Source organism: Acomys minous (genome assembly GCF_964271855.1).
Source record: "Acomys minous genome assembly, chromosome: 1".
NCBI classification, from domain to species: Eukaryota; Metazoa; Chordata; class Mammalia; order Rodentia; family Muridae; genus Acomys; species Acomys minous.
The window spans coordinates 141,276,625-141,295,183 of record NC_140483.1 but is presented as its reverse complement, the minus strand read 5'-3'; the positions used below and the strand labels follow the sequence as shown (position 1 = coordinate 141,295,183).

Genomic DNA, 18,559 nt, shown 5'->3' with positions numbered 1-18,559 from the left:
AGTCTCATGAGGTCCAATTTATTAATTGTTGACCTAAAAGCCTGAGCTGTTGGTGTTCTGTTCAGGAAGTTGTCTCCTGTGCCAATGAGTTCTAGGCTCTTTTCCACTTTTTCTTCTAACAGATTTAGTGTGCCTGGTTTTATTTTGAGGTCTTTAATCCACTTGGACTTTAGTTTTGTGGAGGGTGATAAAAAAAGGATCGATTTGCATTTTTCTATACATAGGAGTCCAGTTAGACTAGCACCATTTGTTGAAAATGCTATCTTTTTTTTCTTCCATTATATGGTTTTGACTTCTTTGTCAAAAATCAAGTGTCAATAGGTGTGTGGGTTTATTTCTGGGTCTTTGAGTCAATTCCACTGAGTACTTAAAAAGTACACTCATCTATTTTAACTTTTTAAATTTTTAAAAAACTTTTAAAATTTTTTAAAGTTTAAAGTAGGCCAGAAGAGGGCACCAGATCTCACTATAGATGGTTGTGAGCCACCATGTGGTTTCTGGGAATTGAAATCAGGACCTTTGGAAGAACAGCCAGTACTTTTAACCTCTGAGCCATCTCTCAAGCCCCTATTTTAACTTTTACCATGACAACTGAAATGCTTACCAGTTTGCTAAGGAACTGATTGGTCACTCAGTGATAAAGTGATATGTTTGTGATGGTTGAGATTTATATTAATTTATTTTGCTTTTTTTTTTGTCTGTCTTGCTTTTGAGGCAGCTTCTCATGTGGTTCCAGTTAGCCTTGAATTTCTATATCTCCACCTACCAAGTGCCACATGTACTGAGAGCAGATGCACATTCCACCATGACTAGCTTAGAATTAATTTTTTAAATTTTGCCTTTGTTTTTTTCAAGACAAGATTTCTCTATGTAGTCTTGGCTATCCTGGACTTGCTTTGTAGAACAAGTTGGCCTTGAACTCACAGAGATCCACTTTCTTCTGCCTCCTCTAGTGCTGCGAGACACGTGCCACTGTGCCCGACTTTTTTTTTTTAATCTTATCTGTGATGGGTATTTACCTGTAAGTATATGCAAGGTATTATCATGATACTATATCTCTATTTTGATACAATGTATTAAAATAGAGGTGTAAAGGGGACATAAAAATGAGTAAAAAGGCCAGGCATGGTGGTACACTCCTTTAATCCCAGCACTCAGGAGGCAGAGGCAGGTAGATCACTGTGAGTTCAAGGCCAGCCTGGTCTACAAAGTGAGTCCAGGTCAGCCAAGGATACACAGAGAAACCCTGTCTCAAAAAACCAATAAATAAATAAATAGAGTAAAAATAGAATTTTCATACCTTTATCTCCCACCCCAGTGAATTATCTGATAAACAGCTACTGGCTGACAGAACGCACAACTTGCTTCCAGAAAGTAAACTGGAAGCCGGATTCTCCAGTGTCGGGTCACTAAGTGTATTTGGTCCTGATTCAACCATTTGATAGATCTTGTCAAAAGTAAATAGCTTTACTTTTAAAGAAGGTGACAGTTCTGTGCTTGATGACTTAAAAGGCTTTATTTCTGGTGGAACCAACTTTTTTGAGCATGCTAAATGCTATATTTTTCCCTAATAAAAAAAGACTGCTGGTGATACTGACGTATAAGGGAAGTGGCAATAAAGCTACGGTGCATGGCTGAGTCACATCCAAGGTCTGGTTCACTCAGCGCTATGCCACAGGTGGCGAGCATCCGCTGCCCTTTGCAACAAAGTTACGACTTGTGATAGTAACAAGTACTGCAGTGGCACTCCGTGTGGTTCTCCACTCTGGCGTTTCCCAGGACGGTGGCCTGGAGGGAAGACAAACAGGTAGGTAGACAGACAGACAGACAGACAAAATTGTAAAATGTCAAATAAGACAGTAGCCAGCATAATTTAATAAATATCTGGTATTTTTATATTTTCACTTTCAGGAGATATATTCACTCTTAACAGTGAAATTCACATTGCAAAGTAAGCTATGGTTTTTTATTTAGCTCTCTCTTTCTGTCAATTAAAAAACTATTTCAGTATTTCTTAGGCAAAGCAGGCAGCTTTAAAAAAAATAGCCATTTATGATATCCTCCACCACCACCTCTTAAGAATCAAACCTCAGGCAGGTGCGGTGGCACAGGCCTTTATTCCCAGCATTCAGGAGGCAGAGGCAGGTGGATCACTGTGAGTTCGAGGCCAGTCTGGTCTACAAAGGGAGTCTAGGACAGCCAAGGCTACACAGAGAAACCCTGTTTTGAAAACAAACAAACAAACAAACAAAACAAAAAATTATTCTCTCACATGTTCCTCCTGTTACTTGGAAACTTTGTTTTGTTTTGTACTTTGCTTATTTGTTTTGTTTTGTTTTTACTCTTGTTCTTCTTCTGAGACATTAAACTAGCCCAGCTAACCCACATGAAGACTAGGTGGCCCTTCCTTTTCCCACTTGTTAGTGTGTGTGTGTGTGTGTGTGTGTGTGTGTGTGTGTGTGTGTGTGTATAGGGGGTGGTCAGAGGACACTTTGAAGGAATCTGTTGTCTCCTTCCATCATTTGGTTCTTGGGGATCTAACTCAGATCATTAGGCTTGTCGGCAAACTCTGCTACCCACTGAGCCATCCCATCAGCTCCAACCGGGCAGACATAGATCACGTAGGATGCCCTCACCCCTGAATGACGAGGTTACAGGCACGCACCACTACATCCAGACGCTTTATTTTAGAATATATTAATTTCATATATTTATGGGGTATAGTTTGATAATTTTATTTTATTGTTATTTTTTTTTTCCAGACAGGGTTTCTCTGTGTAGCCTTGGCTGTCCTAAACTCCCTTTGTAGACCTGGTTGGCCTCGAACTCACAGCGCTCCGCCTGCCTCTGCCTCCCGAGTGCTGGGATTATAGATGTGCGCCACCACTGCCCAGCATAGTTTGATCATTTGATACCTACATACAAAATATTATGATCAAACCAGGGTGATAGCCCGGTTTCTTTCCTCTAACATAATGTATCATTTCTTTGTGCTGCTGACCTTTGAACTCTTCCAGTTCTCCGCAGTCTATGTAATAAATTGTGGCAAGCTGTCACTGCCGAGCTGCACGGCAGAACTTGAGAACCTGCTTTGCCTATGTTATGTTTTGTTATCCTCATCAAACCTTCCTTCGTGCGCCTCCCACTGGCTTCTTAGACTGTGGCAACCACTGTTCTCTCTATTTCCGGGTCATTGACATTTTCCATTTCTAATTAGAGAGGGCAAATACACCTGTTGCCGGCTCAAAGGAGCAACAAATAAGGTCACTAGGCAGCTTGGCCGTTAAGCCCCGCGAGTAACGACTGCCTCCCGATGGGCTGCCGGGAAGCGCTTACCTTAGTGAACGCTTTGGCCACACAGCACGTGGCCTCCGAGGTGATATTCTTGGGGACCAGCATCGTCCTCTTGGACCTTGCCGGCGTGGGGTATGCCCTGGAGAAGCAGCAGCCCATACATTGATAGATGGGGGCACCCAGCTTAGAGAAGTATTTGTTTTCCTTGAGTTTGCATTCCGGGCAGCCTAGCCAGCAGAAGAGAGGAGGAGGAGATCACCCAGAAAGGACTCAGAGACAAACCAACTCTTCCCTGAGTACAACCTGAACAAATGCTTCTTGCATTGGCAACAACAACAACAACAAAAAGGAAATAAATATTTTTGTCTACATGTTAGTTTTCACATATAGTATCATTTTATAATCGTTGTAGCTATGGTCACAGAGAAACCACTTCTGCATATCTGCACAGGTAGTTTGTTGTAGTGGATTCCCACTCTCCCAGCATATAAAAGCTTGACAGATACAAATGACACATTCCTTTGAAAGGAAAGTTTTTCTGGAGGCAAGCCTGCTATTGGTTTCCTCATAGAAACTCCAAATATTGGCAGGAAAAAAAAAAGTCATCGGGATTAAGAAAGCACGGTGAGTATAGATAGCCTGATACTACAAAAGGCATCTGTGCTTAGAATTTCATATTGAAATATTGCCGTTTAGCAAGAGAAAAACCATAACAAATAATAGTTCCCAATTTCAAAGCTGGTGGTTATGTCAGTTACTGTAGGAGCTGGGTCAAACCATATAGGAAAACTAACTTAATGCACAAACCTGATTTTTGTTTTTCTTACTTGTTAACTGATATAAAAATTTATATGCGGGGCTGGAGAGATGGCTCAGAGGTTAAGAGCACTGTCTGCTCTTCCGAAGGTCCTGAGTTCAATTCCCAGCAACCACATGGTGGCTCATAACCACTTGTAATGAGATCTGGTGCCTTCTTTTTTTTTTTTTTTTTTTTGGTTTTTCGAGACAGGGTCTCTCTGTGTAGCCTTGGCTGTCCTGGACTCACTTTGTAGACCAGGCTGGCCTCGAACTCACAATGATCCGCCTGCCTCTGCCTCCCGAGTGCTGGGATTAAAGGCGTGCCCCACCACGGTCCGGCTGAGATCTGGTGCCTTCTTGTGGTGAGCAGGCACATGTGTGGACAAATATTGTATAAATAATAAATAAATCTTTAAAAATTTATATGCAAGAGCAATGTTAAATTTTTCTGACATCTGGAAGAAATGTGAAAAGCAAGCGAGCTGAGTGCAGATGATTTTCTCCTTTAAAACTCAGATATGGAATAATAAAGAATGTACTTCAGATGACCATGACAGGATGCTGCTAAAATAAATGTGGAATATAAGATTTCCATTGTATATTTTCTGAACCTAATTTAATTTTGTATTCACAGTCTACAGGTGTCTGGATATGTACCCAGAAGTGAATGTTTATCACATGTGAAAGGTAGTAAAAATTAATTAAGGACTGCTGATGCACATCTATTTAAAAGAAACAACAACATGTTTTCCTTTTTGTTGCAAGCCTGAGTTTGGCCACATACCTTGAATAAGAAAGTCTCCATCCGGAAGAGAGTGAAGAATATGCAGGAACATGGACAACATGACCAGAATGACAGCTGCGTATTTTCTGTCGTAATCCATAGCTCCCCTGCAAACCACACGTGACAAAAGCAAAACAAACAAGCACAGTCTCATGTTAGCTCATCAGTCATAACACATACCCGTGGTTTCAGGACGATTGTTCTTTCAGCTGCCAATGCTGGCTTCGGGCATGCTAAGTAAGTGCTCTACCACTGAGCTATTTCTCTTGTACCATCAGCCAGGCAATTTAACATTATTGTTCATAATAGTCATTAATGCCGTGCCCCCTTGCTTTCAGCTCCCAACATAGCCTAAACATACATAAACCATGTAAATAAAAGCACCAAATCCCTTTAGGAAAGAGGAGGGCCATTTCTTTCTTTCTTTCTTTCTTTCTTTCTTTCTTTCTTTTTTCTTTCTTTCCTTCCTTCCTTTCTCCTCTTCTTCCTCCTCCTCCTCTCCTTCTCCTTCTCCTCCTCCTCCTCCTCCTCCTTCTTCTTCCTCTTCTTCTTTTTGGTTTTTTTTGAGGCAGGGTTTCTCTGTGTAACCCTCGTTGCCTGGACTCACTTTGTAGACCAGGCTGGCCTTGAACTCACAAAGATCCACCTGTCTCTCTCTCTCCCAAGTGCTGTGTGCCACCACCACCTGGCTTACCTCCCCATTTCTGACATAACAACTCTGTCTCTCTGTCTCTGTTTCTCTGTCTCTCTCTTTCTGTCTCTCTCTGTCTCTGACTCTCTCTCTCCCACCTTGAGCAGTGAGTTCTCAGCAATCCTTCAGCCTTCCCAGTGTAATTAATGGTATGACTATGTAAATTAAGACAATAATCACCAGAAGAGATATAATCGAAGAAATGCCAAGTACTGGTCTGAATACATGAACGTGTATAAGAGAGACATCACCGGTAGAAATGTTAAGAGAGTACAGGCACTCTGGAAAATAGCTTGTGAGCTTTTCTTGTTTTTCAGTTGGGGTTTGGAATGGGGTGTGTACTTTTTTTTTTTTTTTTTTGGTTTTCCGAGACAGGGTCTCTCTGTGTATCCTTGGCTATCCTGGACTCACTTTGTAGACCAGGCTGGCCTCGAACTCACAGTGATCTGCCTGCCTGCTAGGATTAAAGGCGTGCACCACCATCGCCAGGCTGGGTGTGTACTTTTCTAGGGTTTTTCGTTTTTTGGTTGGTTGGTTTCTGTTTTTTGTTTGTTTGTTTTCAGTAAATAGGGTTCATGTAACCCAGAGTGTCCTAAAATTCATGCTATAACTGAGGATGACCTTGAACTTCTGATTCTGCCTCATCTCCTTAGCACTAGCATTCCTGGTATGTGCTAACTCACACAACTTTACATGTCATTACTTCTACCGTGTGTGTGTGTGTGTGTGTGTGTGTGTGTGTGTGTGTGTGTGTGTGTATAACAACAGGTAACCACTTGTTATTCTTGACTTAAGTGGGAAGACACTAGACAGTTTCAGCGGGTCTGTGAGAAGGAAACAATTAGCAACAATCCGACAGTGTTCTTTGCATTATCCCTACAGCCTCTGATGTGATTCTGACCGTCGAGCACATCAAACCCAGGGGGCCTCCTCAGCCCGACATCGAAGGGATTTTAAAAAACATCAAGCCGTGCCACTTTTGTCACTGGTGTTTTCTGGTTAGGACACTGTCATCTGTTTGCTGGTGGCATGAAGTCCCAATCCCAGGACTTTGGGAGGCTGAGGCAAGAGCATCATCACATTTCTATGCCAGCCTGTTCTAAAGAGCAAGACTCTGTGTCCCCGCAAAATCAAGACACCCATCACGTTATACGCTGACTTTTCCTTTCCAGCTTTTTGTTTCTGTTTGTTTTGTTTTCAGACACAGGGTTTTGCTTTGTTCTGTAGCACTCACTGTGTAGCTAAGACAGCCTCAGCCCTCCGCCTTCAGCCTCTCAAACGCTGGGATCATTGGCATGTGCTACCATGCTCAGCTTATTGCTGCTGTTTAAAGGAACCATTTTGAAACTTAAAAAAACAAAAAATTTGGTGCCAGGCGTGGTGTCGCATACCTTTAATCCCAGCACTGGGGGGTGGGGGGTAGGGGTGGGGGGACCACAGAGGCAGGTGGATTGCTGTGAGTTTGAGGCCAGCCTGGTCTACAAAGTGAGTACAGGACAGTCAATGATACACAGAGAGACCCTGTCTCAAGAAAAACAAACAAACAAAAACAAACAAACAAAAAAGAGCACAGGCTGCTCTTCCAAAGGTCCTGAGTTCAATTCCCAACAGCCACATGGTGGCTCACAACCATCTATAATGAGATCTTGTGCCCTTTTCAGGCAAAACACTGTATACATAATAAATAAATAAATCTTCAAAAACAAAACTCAATGTCTCCAAGATGGCCGGGTAGAAAAGGGGGTCTCTGGGACCTGCCCGGGTGTGGGATCCCCAGAGAGTGTTAGCCTGTTAGCCACGGACTGCTTATGTAGTGCTTGAAATCTACAGCGGCGAGAACGCCCAGGACCAGCTTTGCATACGACCTGGAGCAGGCACCGGAAGCCCAGTACAAGTACATTGTGATAGACCCCTTCCAGATCTGAGAGGAGACAGCATACTGGATCACTGAGGGCGATTGCCTGCACAGGACTGCGGTGGTGTCGGTGGGCACTGCCTGCCTCTCCACCGTATTGGCGCTGCCCCTGGATTACTCGCATGCATCTCTCTGCCTGCTGACGTGCTGAGCATGGCCTGCTGTACACGTTATGAGATCTGGCAGTTTGACGCTTGCTGCAAGTACCAGGTGGAGTATGACGCCTATAAACTACCCCCCACCCCCGCCTCTGCACATGCGCTCTTCCTCCACACCAGGTGGTGCTGCTTCAGTAGAGCGACCTGCACAGAAAGCGACTGCACAACACAGTAGCCCTGGGCACCCTGGTGTACCCTGTAAAGGTTTATAACTGCAGGAGAGTGGGACACAGAGCAGAACCACGGGACCCACAGGGCTCAGGTCCCTACAGCAACACTTTGGGTTTTCTCCGTGAGGCAACAGCACCTGGGAAAGTGTTTGGTTTAATATTTGTTATTTTAAAAGAAAAAAAAATAACAGATCATGGGTATGCCAGGGGTTATTCAGCTCATTACACTAAGAGGTCTATTTCCATAACCCAGGAGTGGGTCCCAGGCTGTGGAAGTCTGACTGGGCAGTGGAAGATGGCTGGGAGCCAACGCTACTTTCTGAGGGGTGTGAACTCCCTGTGGGAGTGTCTTAAGTATACTGCTTAATTATGCCATTCAGAAGCCGACTAGAAGCTATTGATCATTAAAGTTATGAGAATTTAAAAAAAAAGTTCAAGGGACAGCCAGATGGCTCACAAGCACTTGGGGCTAAAGCTTGACATCCTGAGTTCCACTGCTAAAACCCACACAGAGGTAAAAAGAGAAAACTGACTTCATAAAGCTTTTCTCTGGCTTCCACACGTACACACGTACACCTTGTCATGCACATGCCCAACACACACAAAATAATAATAATAATAATAATAATAATAATAATAATAATAATAATAATAATAGTAGTAGTAGTAGTAGTAGTAGTAGTAGCAGCAGCAGCAGCAGTAGTAGCAATACTAAATGACAAATATTTTGAATAATTTAATTAGTATTAAATCAGAGAATTTTGCCATCTAAAATATCAGCAGTCAGGAGGCTGAGGTATGAGTTCAAGGACAGCCTGGGCTATAGAATAAGATCTTGCTCAAAAAAAAAAAAAAGAATTAGGGAAAATAATTTTCAGCTAACATTTATTTTGTGTGGTAGAGCATGAGTATACCACCCCGTATAAATACAGAGGTTAGAGGGGAATCTCTGGGAGTCAGTTCTCTCTTTCCATCAAGCAGGCTCCATGGGTCAAGGTCGCATTGTCAGGCTTGATGGCCAACACCCTTCTTGATGTGCTGAGCCACCTTCCTGGCCCCAAAGTAATTATTTGTTTTGTCTTGGTCTTACTGGCCCCTGCCCCCCACCCCCACCCTTGCCCCGAGACAGGGTTTCTCTGTATAGCCTTGGCTGTCCTGGACTCACTTTGTAGATGAGACTGGCCTAGAGCTCACAGAGCCCTGCCAGCCTCTCCCTCCCCAGTGCTGGGATGAAAGGCGTGCTCCACCACACTCGGCAGTCTTTGGTTTTGAGATAAGGTCTTGGTTTGTAGCTTGGACTGGCTACATGATAATGGAAGTACATCACCACACTCAGATGTATATCAAGCAATCATCTTTTGTGTGTGTGTGTGTGTGTGTGTGTGTGTGTGTGTGTGTGTGTGTGCACCCTGTTGTCTCTGTGTGCACCAATACTTGCAGGTGACCTCAAAGTCCAGAAGAGGTTATCAGATTCCCTAGAAAGAGCCACCCATCGAAGGTTCTGGAAACCTCCCCTGAATCCTTTGAAAGAGCAGTAAGTGCTCTTCACTGCTGAGCCATTGCACTAGTTCCTCAAATAACTACTTAAGAGAAATCTTCAGAAATACAAACGGATTCTCTTGTCTTCGGGCTGGGGAGATGGCTCAGAGGTTAAGAGCACTGGATGTTCATCCAAAGGTCCTGAGTTCAATTCCCAGCAACCACATGGTGGCTCACAACCATCTGGAATGAGATCTGGTGAGATTCTGGCCTGCAGGCACACCTGAGGGCAGACTACTGTGTAAACAACAAATAAATCTTTAAAAAACATTTCACTCTACCTGTAACCCTAGCATTTGAAAGGTAGAGAAAAGATTATCAGGAGTCCAAGGTTGTCTTTGGCTGTGTGGCAAGTTCCAGGCCAGTCTGAACAACATTAACTAATCTGTGTCCAAAAACCAAATTTTTCTTTTAATGTTAAATATCTTGAAACAAAAAGTCATATCAAAGCTGGGCGTGGTGTTGCACACCTTTCATCCCAGCACTCCGGAGGTAGAGGCAGGTGGATCTCTATGAGTTCGAGGCCAGCCTGGTCTACAAAATGAGTCCAGGACAGTCAAGGCTACACAGAGAAACCTTGTTTGTTTCAAAAAACAAAGAGTCCTATTGAGGTGCAACAGCTCTTTTGCATACCCAAGTCACTCTTCACAGCCTTTAGATCTGCCACCCTTCACTGGTACCCAAATCCTATTTGAGCAAGAAGAACAAGAGTGCTCATTTTATTTTCTATTTTCAGTTTACCAACCAATCACTAGTTCAATACTGCTAACACAAATAAAACTACAACCATTGCTCAGTATCTGTGTGGGGTTGGTTCCCAGGGCCCCCTCTGATACCAAATCATTGGATGTTCGAGAACCTTCTATAATACCACATATTTGTACACAACCTATACACCTCTTCCTTTGTACTTTATCTCTTGATTACTGGCAACATTTAAAAGAATGAAAGTGTTACGTAAATACCTGCTATACTTTATTGCTCATGGAATAATTGAATTGACAAATTTTAACTTCTATTGAATTTGAGGTTGGTTGGATCCGAGAATGTGTAGTACTCACACAATATGCCAATTAGAAGGTGGCTGGGAAAAAGTTTCCAAAAGCTCATCAGAACCACCCGCTCAGACTTGGAAAGTAATTTATCTCTACAAGGTCATCATTAGTGACTGGCAAAATGCTCCCAACTATCGTTTTTATAGAATTTTATAAAAAAAGAAAATTAAAATGCTCAAGTGCTAGTGATATAATTAAAAATACTAAATAATTTATTCCAAATATATTAGAAGGTGTGGTTAATTCAGTGAGCACGTGAGCTCTTTTGTTGATAGCTAATTTGAAAAGTCAGTTAGACATCATCTAAAATGATAATAAAGTAGTATCAGCCTACTTATATAACGTCTACTTGCTCTGTCTGGTCTCTGAAAGCCACTCAAAATGAATGCCCTTCCAATGTCATGCAATGGTCCTTGAGAAAACATTTCAGGTTTTGACAGACACTCTAGCATCTTGTTTTCTGGCTTCTGCTATGTAGGATGTTATTTAGCCATGATCGCGTACTACAATTTTACAGACCTCCTCCCAGCTCAAAGCGCGAGCACCCTAAAGAAAACTAATGAATGCCTAATTCTTTTCTTACTAAAAGTTACACGGAAAAGTCCTCCCTGTGGCCTCAAGTATTTTTACTCCTTAATTAAAATGCCCCCAAATGATTTCATCCCATTACCTTCTTCTGGACGTTTTTGAGGGATGTGCTGTGGGCAGTTGACTGCAGATCTGGAGAGGAACTGTAGCTCTGTCTCCTGGTCGCTCAGTAACTGCACTTTGCCAAGTCTCCCTCTGTCCTTTATAAACCAGCAGAGTGATTCACGGTGCACGTTTCCACCTGCACCTGAGCCCAGGGATCAACAGGAAAGTCTGCCCAGTGATTGGATGGCACTTCACGTAATTACCATGACATCAATTTGACCTTATCATGTTGCACTCCTCAGATAAGTTTTGTTTTTAGCCATTTTCAGGTAGCGGTGACCTCAAGGACAGCTTATGAGAAGAGAGCATTTGGTTGTTTTCTACGTAATTTTACTGAGGCTTACACAAAACATCCTGAAAGTTGACACTTTTAAAATAAACAGGCTCTAAGAGTAGCACATTTAATTAGCTAAGTACCTGCTATTTTCATAAAGCAGGAGGAAGACACTCTCAGGATTACATTATTACAACAGGAAATAGAAAGACAAAGCAATTGCTTCAATTTTTAAAATTGGATTTAATAAAGATATATGGAAAGGTATGAGGTGACCCTGAGAAGGACTGACTAGTACTCAGTACACATGTCAGGTGTGTGTGTGTGTGTGTGTGTGTGTGTGTGTGTGTGTGTATGTGCACACGCGCGCTCTATACAGTCTCATAAAGCAGCCTAAGAATTATTTTTAATTAATTAATTTATTGTATATGAGTACTTTACCTGCAGAAGAGGGCATCAGATCTCATTATAGATGGTTATGAACCACCATGTGGTTGCTGGGAATTGAACTCAGGACCTCTGGAAAAGCAGGTGGCGCTCTTAACCACTGAGCCATCTCTCCAGCCCAGCAGCCTAAGAATTATTAAAAAACAAAGCAACTTTTATCAGGGGAGTAGAGAGGTGGCTCAGTGGTTAAGAACATGTACTGAGGGCTGGAAAGATGGCTCAGAGGTTAAGAGCACTGACTGCTCTCCCAGAGGTCCTGAGTTCAAGTCCCAGCAACCACATGGTGGCTCATAACCATCTATAATGAGGTCTGATGCCGTCTTCTGACTTGCCAGTGTACATGCAGGCAGAGCACTATATACATAATAATAAATAAATAAATCTTAAAAAAAAAAGAACATGTACTGATCTTTCAGAGGACCCCAATTTCATGCCAGATCGAGAAGCTCACATATAACTCCAGCAACATGAGGAGTCAATACGTATGACTACCACGGCACCTGCACTCATGTATGTGAACCCAAAGACATTACATAATTTAAAAAAAATTTTTAAATTAAACTTTGGGAAAAAATAAGTGAAGCCACTGGACAGTGGTGGCTTTAATGCCAGCGCTTGGGAGGCAGAGGCAGGCAAATCGCTGTGAGTTCAAGGCCAGCCTGGTCTACAAAGTGAGTCTGGGACAGCTAAGACTGCACAAAGAAACCCTGTCTCAGAACACTAACAAAACAAAACAAAACTTCATTTTACTTTGTTGAATGGATTCAGAATCTTAGAATTTATTTTAAAATTAACTTTGGAACACACACAAATAAACAAAAATAAATAATTCAAATAAACTTAACTTTGTGTGTGTGTGTGTGTGTGTGTGTGTGTGTGTGTGTGTGTATGTGTGTGACAAGTTCCACTGTGTGTGTGTAGGTCAGAGAATAACTTTGTGAGGTCAGGGCTTCCACTTTCTGTGGGTCCTGACTTTGGGCCATCGAGCTCAGGTTGTCCTGCTTGTGGGTCAGGTACTTTTAAACCCACTTGAGCCATCTCACCAGCCCAAGGTTGTGTTTCTTAGTGGTGTTATAGAAAAGAAGTCCAAACAAAGACAGTCCAAAGCCAAGATATCTTCTTAAGAAAGGATCCCAGCTACAGTGTCTTGCTTCAGATTGAGGCAGGGCAAGCACAGGGAATAGCTTAGCGACCTGGAGCCACTTAGCTCAGGCTACACACATATTCCCCTTCTAGGTGTGATTTTGTCAACACATATCCCTCACCTACACGTACTGGACACGTGCATCTCTATCCTAAGAACGCACCTAGCACCCCAGGCCTCTAGCCTGCAGCTCTGTACGACTCTGAATAATTTAGTAAGTTTATATGCCTCTGGCAACTATCAACGGCACCCCTTCCAAGGCCAGTTCCTATTCCAACAAATTCCCAGACACACACAGATGTATCGGGAACTCTCTGCTGCTGTGATAGCACCATAGCCAAAAGCCGCTTGAAGGAAGAGTTTATTTTGTCCTATGGCCCTAGAGGAAGAGTCTGTGACTGTATGGGCAAAAGTAATACCATATTCTGTATGTAATTTATAGTCTACAATTAATGCCATGGTCTGTGAGAAAGTTGTCCTGAGGTTATTCCACTACTTCCTGCATTCTGGGAAAGAGCACATACTGCCATAAACTAAACCTGCCAGCACTCTCCAGAAGATACAATTAACACCCAAGGATCCCTGGAGATTCAGCCTCCTGGACCCAACCTGCTGGGAGGTCTGCATTCCTGAGCCTCACAATTTTCCCTGGAGATCCTGTCCCCACCCAGCCTGCCTAAAGGACTGTGTTCCTGAGACTCACGACCTACCCACCCCTCGCCCCCTGCCACGGGTATGGTTTGGTCCTTGCTTCCCTGTGACCCCAACCCCTAATCACAGTTTTTCCTTATAAACCCATTGCCCTTGAAGCTCCGGTATCATTCTCCTATCCTGCTGCGTCAGGAAGGATGGTGATCCGAAGCTCTGAGCCAGTAATACAGGACCCTGTGTTTGTTGCATTGGTATCGAGTCCTGGTGGTCTTTTTTTTGGGGGGGGGGTGGGTGTCTTGTGATCTGAGTAATCTCCGCATAACATGGCAAGAAAGGCGCGCAGCAGCAGCAGCAGCAGCCAGCTAGCACCTGAAAACAGCTGAACACACTTTAACATACATGAAGGAAGCAGAAAGAGTGCACAAGACTGTGGAGAGAGGCTACAGATTCTCAAAGCTTGCCCTCAGCGGGGAGCTCTCTTCAGTGAGGTCCCATATCTTAAAACTTCCAAAATCTCTCCAGATAACATGGCCGATGGAGGAAAAGTCGTTAGAACCCATGAGCTTACGAAGGGTATTAATCTCCTGAACAGCCATGAACAACTATATTCCACGTCCCGCCTTCAAAATCTTATGGCTATACCAGAATTGCAGAATGAATTTAGTCCAATTTTAAAAGTTCTCATAGGCTTTCACATTCTCCACCCTGTTCAAAAGTCCCAAGTTCAAACTTGCTTTTGAGGCTCAAAGCAACTTCTTACCTATGGCTGTCTATTAAAAAAAAAAACCAAAAATTATATACTGTTAGATATAAGTTTGAGGTCACAAAGAAAAGACCCTGTGGCCAGGTGAGGTGATACACGTCTTTAATCCTAGCACTCAGGAGGCAGAGGCAGGCAGATCTTTGTGAGATTGAGGCCAGCCTGGTCTACAAAGCAAGTCCAGGACAGCCAAGGCTACAAGAGAAACCTTTTCTCATAGGAACAAAAAAAAAAAAAAAAAAAGACAGCTCTAAGTAACAATCACAATAACCACAATAACTAATAAAGTAAAAAAATAAAAATAAAAAAAATAAAGTTCTAAAAAAAATAAAATAAAAAAACAATAACCTGATCTACAAAGTAAGTCCAGGGCAGACAGGGCTACCAGAGAAACCCTGTCTCGAAAAAGAAAAAAACGCCGGGCATGGTGGCGCACGCCTTTAATCCCAGCGCTCGGGAGGCAGAGGCAGGCGGATCACTGTGAGTTCGAGGCCAGCCTGGTCTACAAAGAGAGTCCAGGACAGCCAAGGCTACACAGAGAAACCCTGTCTCGCAAAAAAAAAAAAAAAAAAAAAAAAAAAAAAAAAAAAAAAAGAAAGAAAGAAAAAGAAAAAGAACAAAACAAAACAAAACAAAACTGAGGTCACGGCCTGGAGGGATGAGTCATCAGTTAAGAGTGCTTCCTGCTCTTGCAGAGGACCTGACTCAGCTCCTAACATCCTCCTCAGGCGCCTCACTAGCACCTGAAGCTCCATCTTCAGGGAATCCTGCCACTTCTGGTCTCTGGACACCTGCACACCTCTCTCTCTCTCTGTCTGTCTTTGTCTCTGTCTCTGTCTCCCTTTTCCTCCCTCTCTCCCTCCCCCTGCCCCTCCCCTGCCCCCTCTAAGAAAGATGTTATCCTTTAATGAGCTACAGTGTAAGAGACAGTGGCAAACAGAAGCTGGAGAGATGGTGCAGCAGTCAAGGGCATTTGCTGCTCTGGCAGAGGAATGAAGTTCCAGAATACATCAAACTGAGCAGCTATCCTGTCTTTGGAAAACACTTGTAAGCCAGGTGTGGCACACGCCTTTAGTCCCAGCACTTGGGAGGCAGAGGGAGGTGGATCACTGTGAGTTCGAGGCCAGCCTGGTCTACAAAACAAAAAACAACACACACACACACACACACACACACACACACACACACACACACTAAAACAAAACAAAAAGCAACAGAATAATTGAGTATTTGGGGATCACCACAACATGAAGAACTGTATTTGAAGAGTCACAGCATTAGGGAGATTGAGAACCAACTGGTCTAAAAGAGTCAGGTAAATCAACAAAATTTGATTTCCTAAAATGAGAAGAGAGACCTGTGCATGTCTAAGTTTATTTCATCCCAACATTACTATTTTTATTTTTAAAAACCCAAATGCTACAACACTGAAATTACATATTCCTGACGAGATGAATGATGTCAAATTAGAATTTAGAACTATAAGGCTGGGAGTGTGGCTCCTGCTTAATAGAGAGTGTGCACAGGGCAAGCAGGGCGGGCAGAGTGGGCAGAGCAAAGAGGGTAGAAGGAAAGGAAAAAATATTTCCCATATTGCCCTTTGCTTCTTTGGAGAAATGCTGCACATCACTTCAAAGATACTTTATAGAGCCTGTTTCCAAGGCTGTTTCGCTTTATTTTATGATTGCGTTGATTTTGGTTAAGAAGGTACAGCATCTAGAGTATGGTTGGTTGCCAGAGCCTTAGTACTGCACACAGTACGTGTGGTGGTGAAGGGCTGGAGGGAAAGTAATAAAATCATTTTCTGTCAGTGGGTTTGTAATCAAGCACGGGCTACAAAGTGAGCCGACCTCAAAAAACTCTATGATTCATTCTTTTAAATTTTCCTTGAAATAATTGTTACTCCTCGTTTTCCATTTGGCTTTTTCTTCATAAGGAAAAAGAAAAAAAGAAAAAGAATCTAGACATATAACAAAAATCTATCTTCCCTCTCTTTCACCCCATGAAAGAAAAAAAACCCTAAGGACTAAAAATGTCTTCTCTGAAAAAGTGTCATGCGGTTTTTTGCTTTTTGTTTTTTTAGCAGATGGGTTTCAGCACAGATCCCATACTTTTTCTTGGGTCCACTCCAGACAGACGCTAATCCTTCACGTCCACAGGCTGCGGGTTCGTGCATCTGGGTGCAGCTCAGATCTTTGGAGGAAGCAGGTCAGGTCCTGCCGGGCCAGCATCCCAACCAGCCGGGCCTCCGCTGCGCCTCCGGGCGGGCTCGGGAGGCGGCGCGCCCTGCGGGCGACAGTCTCGGGAGCCCCACGGCCACCAGGCCACTCCACCCTGAGGCAGCTGGAGTTGCTCCGAGGTGCAGACGCGGCTGGGGAGGAGCGAGGCCGCGGCCGGAGCCAGGCGACCTGCGCTGCCCACGCGCAGCAGGCACCATAGGTCCCCGCTCCAGTCTTCAGGCCTGCAGTCTAGGAATTCCTGGAGAGTGTGTGTGTGTGTGTGTGTGCGCGCGCGTGTGCGTTAGCTAGACCAGGGAAGCAGCCCGCAGACCCCGGGAAGCTGGCTCGGCTACGGGAAGCACGACCGACCCTTCCGCCCAAGTGCCGGAAGTGTAACTGGTGGCGCCTGGGGTGTCGCTCTTGGGAGTCTCTCTCGTTACACCACGCCCATAAACAGCATCGCTGGGTCGAAATACTGTCTGTAGCGCTTCCCTCCAGAAACCTGGCCTTGAACCTGCTGCAAAGGGTGACTTAACGCTCCTAACCTTTTTGCCTCCATCTTTTGGGTGGCGAGCATATTGGCCTCTGCAACCAAACCCAGAAATCTACATGCATTTTCATAGAAGACCACTTGTTACATTGTAGGTATTGCAAGTGCCAGTTACTCTTAAAGCGTGGAACTGTCTCTTCAAGATGGATAATTTTTATCCTGCTCTAATTTTCTCACAGCAGCTACTGCCTGCTAAATTTTGAGTGCTATTGATACTGCTCACCCCTTTCCGAAAATGACATCTTTTTGCATACATAAAATGAGGAAGGGACGCAGAACTAGGGAGAAAGGAATTAGGAGGGCTAAAGTTAACCTGTAAACCCCACCTGCCATAGGACAGATAAAGTTGCCTGGAGTGCTGGGGGCTGTTGTTCATGTAAGATAACAAGTCACATGTTTTCACTTCTGTAAACAAGCTTGGTTGCCCCAACGGCACAAAATGTGCTTGGCCATGTGTAGGCAGAAGATAGGCTGGCCAGGAAGAGCCTCAGGATATATGCCCCGTGGGTGCTCGACGTTGAAACCGGCTCCTCTGGAAAAGCAGTCAGTGCTCTTAGCAAGAGTCTATCTCTCCAGCTCCGAATCCAGATTCTTTAGCTATAAGAGAATCATGGCCTGAAAACGCGAATGACATTTTTAGGTAATCCTCCCCCCCTCAACCCTGTTACCAGGGTCTCAGGCATGCACTTCACCACTGTCTACACTTCAGCCCTAAGTAATTATTTAAAATCCCTCATTCAGCCGGGCATGGTGGTGGCGCACGCCTTTAATCCCAGCACTTGGGATGTAGAGACAGGCGGATCTCTGTGAGTTCGAGGCCAGCCTGGACTACAAAGCGAGTCCAGGACATCCAGGGCTACAAGAGAAACCCTGTCTCGAAAACCCAAAAAAAGAAAAAAAGGAAAACCACCACTACCACTACTAAATAAATAAATATCCGTCATTCAAGCATATTTTACTTTGGCATATCCCTCCCAGCACACACACACTTTTTCCTTCCAGTACAAGAATTAGGGGGGAGGGGGGAAAGAATTCCCCTCATCTTTGATATCTTACAGTCCTTGGAGTTACTGTTGAGTTGGCTAACCACATATTTTTATATTTTTTCCACTGGAATCCTACAACTTGACTTCAATACCTGAAATATATAACCTGGGCAAGCAAACTGCAAAGTTAAAATCATCATCAAGGAGGGTACAGTGTCTACAAGCACCAAGCAAAGACAGGAAAGCTGCCTTCCTTTTGTTTTTTCAAGTCTTTTGAACTGTTAAAACCTGAAGGGGAAATCCTCTCCCCTTCAGGGTGCTCCCCGGGGCTCTTGCATAAGTAAACATTAGAAGAACAGATGTTGGCCAGGCACGGTGGCCCAAGCCTCTACTAGGGAGGCAGAGACAGGTGGATCTCTGTGAGTACGAGG

General features: G+C 43.8%; 1 protein-coding gene and 1 pseudogene across 4 annotated transcripts; one reads left to right on the top strand and one right to left on the bottom strand.

Annotated features, from left to right (window-relative positions):
* Positions 1-1,506: 1,506 nt before the first annotated feature.
* Positions 1,507-16,840, bottom strand: CGA (glycoprotein hormones, alpha polypeptide). Of its 3 annotated transcripts, XM_084784694.1 has the most exons (6): positions 16,485-16,840; positions 11,813-11,944; positions 11,075-11,239; positions 4,877-4,983; positions 3,337-3,521; positions 1,507-1,788 (listed from the first exon to the last, which is right to left on the bottom strand). In XM_084784694.1, exons 4-6 carry the CDS (start codon positions 4,974-4,976, stop codon positions 1,711-1,713), a joined length of 363 nt encoding a protein of 120 aa, XP_084640820.1. In that variant the 5' UTR covers positions 4,977-4,983; positions 11,075-11,239; positions 11,813-11,944; positions 16,485-16,840; the 3' UTR covers positions 1,507-1,710. The 3 variants fall into 3 exon arrangements, with proteins under 3 accessions (XP_084640820.1, XP_084640821.1, XP_084640819.1); XM_084784695.1 differs by lacking the exon at positions 11,813-11,944; XM_084784693.1 differs by lacking the exons at positions 11,075-11,239; positions 11,813-11,944; positions 16,485-16,840 and having other exon boundaries at positions 4,877-5,162.
* Positions 5,107-16,812, top strand: LOC311606799 (transmembrane protein 11, mitochondrial-like; annotated as a pseudogene). The gene is made up of 3 exons: positions 5,107-5,113; positions 7,303-7,932; positions 16,457-16,812. The product of its transcript is annotated as a transmembrane protein 11, mitochondrial-like (transcript).
* Positions 16,841-18,559: the final 1,719 nt, after the last annotated feature.

Bases quoted from the DNA above. Each gene is read 5' to 3' on its own strand.
- CGA (XM_084784693.1), bottom strand. From the start codon at position 5,030: ATGAGACTGTGCTTGTTTGTTTTGCTTTTGTCACGTGTGGTTTGCAGG. The intron at 3,522-4,876 runs GTATGTGGCCAA...TCTGCTGGCTAG, and splicing joins TGGAGACTTTCTTATTCAAG to GCTGCCCGGAATGCAAACTC. The intron at 1,789-3,336 runs GTAAGCGCTTCC...TCTTCCCTCCAG, and splicing joins TGGCCAAAGCGTTCACTAAG to GCCACCGTCCTGGGAAACGC.